General features: G+C 53.9%; 1 protein-coding gene across 1 annotated transcript; it reads right to left on the bottom strand.

Moving 5' to 3' along the window:
* Window positions 1-343: 343 nt before the first annotated feature.
* NCLIV_025490 (hypothetical protein) lies at window positions 344-4,888 on the bottom strand (the record flags this gene model as incomplete). Its single annotated transcript, XM_003882744.1, has 9 exons — window positions 344-380; window positions 433-634; window positions 1,567-1,610; window positions 1,734-1,962; window positions 2,332-2,417; window positions 2,859-3,148; window positions 3,414-3,506; window positions 4,156-4,234; window positions 4,605-4,888. 9 exons carry the CDS (start codon window positions 4,886-4,888, stop codon window positions 344-346), a joined length of 1,344 nt encoding a protein of 447 aa, XP_003882793.1.
* Between the last annotated feature and the right edge of the window lie 295 nt (window positions 4,889-5,183).

The raw sequence follows: 5,183 nt of genomic DNA, 5'->3' as shown, positions 1-5,183 counted from the left end.
ATTGCAATGCGCAGAGACAGACAAGAAATGCAGCCCAAGACGCTCCGTCCTCCGCACACAGGAGGACCGACGAAAAAACTGTCTACTCCGCTCGAATGCGTACAAATGCATGCATGTCCATTTTGACGTGTGTGTGCAGAGAGATGTATGTACAAAGTAGACAAATGTGTACATGGATACTTAGTGAAGTATGGGGCTCTCTACATCCAATTGACGAATCAGCCTCGGAATTTAAACAGTCGAACCCTCGATGCTCGGGTCTAGCTGTCGCTTTTCGGAGCAGAGCGGTGGACATGCCACGGTTGGACGGAAGACTGGTCTAGACGGTATCGCGAGATGAAATTCAGCAAAACGTTCGCGACTTCTTGCGGTTGATCTTCCTGCGACACAAGAGCATCCGTCACAAAAGATGTAAGCGTTGCATGTACGTACACCCCAGTCGACGCATCCAGCTGGACATCTCCAGGCACGCGCACCCGACAGGTTTCTTGCAGAGAAACGCCGCACGCGTTCTCGCCGAGTCGAAACAGAAACATGCCTCTGCCTTTCTGCGCCTTTCCTCGCAAAACCAGGAAGATCACGCACGAGGTAGACATCGGGCGGCGATCACCGTGCTCGAATTGCACCGTTACACCTGTACAGGTGTAAAGGTGCGGAACCTAGTTTGTACATGAAGCCTTCTGTGTATACAATAATATCTATATATATATCTATATATATATATATATATATATATGCATACGAATAGGTAGATGTATATATATATATATATATATGCATACGAATAGGTAGATGTATATATATATATATATGCATACGAATAGGTAGATGTATACATATATATATGTATATGCACATGTGTATATGTCGGTGTGTATAGGCAGTGTGTTCGTTCTGTGTTTTGCTTTTTGCCACTCTTCGTTCCTTTTCGACTTGCCTCAACGACGTGGCCAGAGTAAGGCACGAGTTGGACTTGGAATTTTCCCTGCATGTGGGCGATCATGAGCTCTCGGTCGAGGCGGTCGTTTCCCGCACAAACCAGCACTTTGGTGCATCGCGCTTGCAAAAAGAGGGAAGACATTCCTTCGAACCAGCCTAAAGGAAGGAGAGAAACGACAGAAAAAAGCTAGACGCAGGGAGAGACGAAGAAGGGCGAAGGCGAGACAGCGAGAAAAAGGGGCACGAGACAAGAAAAATGGATGGCGAGAGAACGAGAGGTGAGAACGCCAAACACGGTATTGGAGAAAGGTGTGCAATCACTGTTGAGATCAGCGGATATATATATATATATATATAGATAGATAGATAGATATAGGGTATATATATATATATATATATACGTAGAAAGGTAGACAGAAGCACGGCCATCGAGAGACGTCGAGATCGAGATACAGCTTGAGAGGCACAGCGCGGGAAACACGTGGAAATGACGCCGAAATGCAGAAGCTCCCGCCGCGAGAAGACCAAAGGGAGAAGAGAGAAGACAGCGCGAGGCGTTAGAGCCGCGAAGGAGGGAGCGCAGCGCTGGAGGCTGGAGCCTGGCCGTTCAACGCATCCTTTTCTCACCTTCCCAGAACGGCTCGGTCTTGGTTAAATCTGTGCGCCACGTCCTGAAGGAACAGTGAAAGCGAAGAAGAAAGATCTTCCCTCGATTCAGGCCTGCCGCCTTCACGACGCTCACTTCTCTCTCCTGTCCCTTCGTCTGCTCGTGGTGCTCAGCTGTCTCCGCTTACCAGACGACGTCGTCTTCGTGTCCTGGAGAAATTTCTTTCTTGAGGATTTCGCGCACGTCCTTCCTGCGCGTTCGGACCAGCTGGGACGGTAGGGAGATCCGCGCGCTCTCCTCGTTCTTGAGAGTCCCCGATCGAATCGCCCAGCTGACTGCTTCTCGTGGCGAGGTGAAAACGGTCGGCAACTTTCGCACGAACGAGGCCATGTGGGGGAGCGCCGCCATCGCAGTCCCTGAGAAAAAGAAAAGCGAAGAGCGCCGCAGGACAACAGAAGGAACAAACGGTGAGAAAAAGAGGGAGAGGTAGACAAACGGAAGACAGAGAAAAAGGAAGAGAGCGAAGAGAAAGAGAGAAGAAGAAAGGGAGAAGGAAGAGAGAGAACAGGGACGAAGCGACGAAGGCAGGCGACCGGGAATGCGACGGTCGCCGCCAACAACCAAAGAGAGAAAAAGAAGAGACGCGGAGAAAACGAAGACCGCGATTTGGGTAAGAACACGACAGGGAGACAGGAAAGAAGAGAGAAAACGTGGAAACAGAGCAGAGGGGAGAAAAGGAACCGCATCGAAGCGGGAAGAGAGAACGAAGGGAGAGTTTTTCTCACCTTCAACAACGTCAACAACGACAAGGCCGTGGAGGGCGGGGAGCTTTCCTGAAGCAGCCATCCGCGTGGCGATCGCTCCTCCCATGCTGAAGAAAAAAGGCAAAAAAACCCTTTCGACTTTCCCGACTAAACGTTCCTCAAACGCTCTATCTCTTTCCCCCTCTCCGTGACCGCTTTCCTCCCTTCTGTCCCTCTTGTACTCCCCTCTCCCCCCTTCAGAAGGATCTTGTCCCTTTGCTAGCGTGTTTCTCTTCTCCCTCACGCGTTACCCGTTTCTCTCTTCTCTCCTCTTTCTCCACTCTCTCTCCTCCTCACATTCTCTCTGTTTCCTCTCTCCTTCTCCCTTCTCTCTTTATCTCGCCCGTCTCCTTCCCTCTCTTCTCTTTCGCTCCGTTTCTCTTCCCCTGACGCCCCGCAGTCCCTCCGTCTCTCTGTTTCTCGGTTTGTCTTTGCGTCCGCGCCGCGCCCGGTGTTTGCCTCGTTGCCTGTGTCGCCCTTTTCTGGTTCGGATCTCCTCTTTCGCCGACCTGTGGCCGACGATGATGATGCACGGATCGTCGCTGCGCTTCACGCCCGGGAGTGGCGCGACCGGAATGAAGGGAGTGCCCGGGGACTGGTCGGCAGCGTCTCCTTGGGGCGCGTCTTCCCACTTGGTTTTGTGGATTTCTTCGTAGATCTGGCGGCAGTAAAAATCCACGACGGCCAGGCCGTCGCTGACGAGCCGACCCGCACTGAAGTCGGTGTCTTCCTCGCAGTGCGTGTCGCCGTGGCCTCGCGCGTCGTAGGCAATGCAGCGTACGTTTTGGCCCAACGCCTTCTGAGAACAAAGGCGAAGGCTCGGAGAGGAGGCTCGGGAAGTCCGGGAAACGACACCAAAGCGTCTCGAGACGGAGGCAACACACACGCGCGGCCGGTGTCGCTCGAAACGGATGCTGGGTTTCTGAAGGTTTTCTGTCGCGCCACGCAGGTTCAAGAAACGAACGCGAGACCGGCACCGACACAAAGCTACGGGAAGAAAGGGAGAAGAAGGTCAGATACGCGTCTTCACGCAAGACGCAACCCTCGTTTTTCTTTCGCCTTACAGCAACCAGAGACCAACTGAGAGCAGTGTGGCCGCCGCCGTGGAGGAAGAAGCAGACAGGGCCCGTGGATCCGGAGTGATAAACGCGAAAGGTCTGCAAACAAAGAAAAGGGAGAAACTCGGGTTCTGCTGGGGCAGCGCGTGCCGGCGAAGTCGCGGGGAGCTTTCCAGTTCACCGGCGGAAAAGGCAAGCTAAAGGTCGCCCGCCTCTCGGGCTCTCACCGGCTCCTATGGGTAGATGACGTGAAAAAAACGAAATGACTATACGAGTTGAAACCGACACACACACACTTTGGGGAGACCAGCAGCCGGCAGCCCCGCGGCAAGCGCGAGGCATTCAAACATCGAATCGAGAGACTCGTCCCTAAGTGCCCATCCGAAAGATTGGAGGGCAACCGGCACGATGGGTGTCCGAGAGAAAACAGAAGAGATGCGAAAAATCGGAAACACGAGAAGGCGGGGGAAGAAAGAAAAGCGAAACAAAACGTGGACGTCACAAGCCGAGAGATGCGACGCGTTTTCCGCAAAAAAGAGACGATAGCGAGGAAAAGCCGGGGAAGAAACTGCGACGGCATCGGACTGCACACAGAACGGACCGTGCTAACGCCTGCGAGGAACAGAAGTCGTCCTACGCTCTCGGAACGTCCACAAAACACAACAGGACTCGGGCTGGGCACCGCGCGATGTCTTGACAACGAACGGCAGCGACAAAGGCTCTCGCGGCTGCCCGCAGGTGTACGTACATCATTCGGGTTCTCCGTGGGGTGAATGTCTTCCTGGACTTCCCAGTAGTCACTCCATTTCGGGAGCGGTTCCGACGATCTGCACAAAAAGGAGCATAATGTTTGCAAAGCGCAGTCGATGAGCAACGCGTCCGCGGAGCGGCTGTCTCCCGAGAAAAGAAGAAACACGGGTCCGAGAGCCTCGGGACCGTATCCTCGCCAGGACGGCACTTGGCTTTCTTCGCGCCCTTTTTTTCAAGGGTATAAATACAGCTAAGCAGTTTTTAGAAGAAACCGGAGCTCTGGAAAAAGGACCGCTTTCTTCTTAGCGACTCTCCGGATGTCGACATCCGGAGAGTCGAGAAAGCCTTCTGTGCATTCTCAGACACCCGAACGTTTACCTTCTTGAGCGTCCCTGTCTTCTCCCCTCGTTGGCTCCTGGGTTTTTCTCGCGTCTGTTGTCTCCTTACCGCGAGCGACTTCTGCCTTTGTTTCTGCCTGGGCCTTTTGCTGATCCGTTGCCGCTATCTGTGTCTTCGTTAGGATCTGGAATGTCGTCTGGATTGAGTTCGTTTCGCGAGTTCTTGCCTCGCCCTCTCGACTGCCGTTCACTGCCTTGCTCCTCCTCTTCCCGTTCCTCCAGCACGACTTTCATCACGCGCGACGGCGGCTGAGAGGCGGGTGGAGGCGGTGTGTGCGCCGGAGGCATGCACGTCGGATATGTGTGGGGCGGGAGGAAGAAGTCGTTATCCATCTTGTGCACAGCAAAGGGCCCCGCAGCGCAGCCACAGAAAGACGCGAGAAACGGAAAGAGGGAGATACGGAACCAGGGAAACGCAGGGGCTCGGACGGAAGAAAGGAGAGAAGAGCCGGAAACAGCGGGAGAGAGAAGGAGCGGGCGACTTTTTGAGGGGGGAATTCGCGTTACGAGCGGACTTGCAAAGATGGAGAACTCACACACACAACGCGAGGGCGAACGCCATGTCGATGGACGCACCCCGAGGCAGCTTCATCGACAGCTTAGCACGGAGAGACGGGACGGGAAGACG

The sequence above is a fragment of the Neospora caninum genome, chromosome VIIb (assembly GCF_000208865.1).
Source record: "Neospora caninum Liverpool complete genome, chromosome VIIb".
In the NCBI taxonomy this organism is placed as follows: Eukaryota; Apicomplexa; class Conoidasida; order Eucoccidiorida; family Sarcocystidae; genus Neospora; species Neospora caninum.
This window is presented reverse-complemented; position numbering and strand designations above follow the sequence as displayed.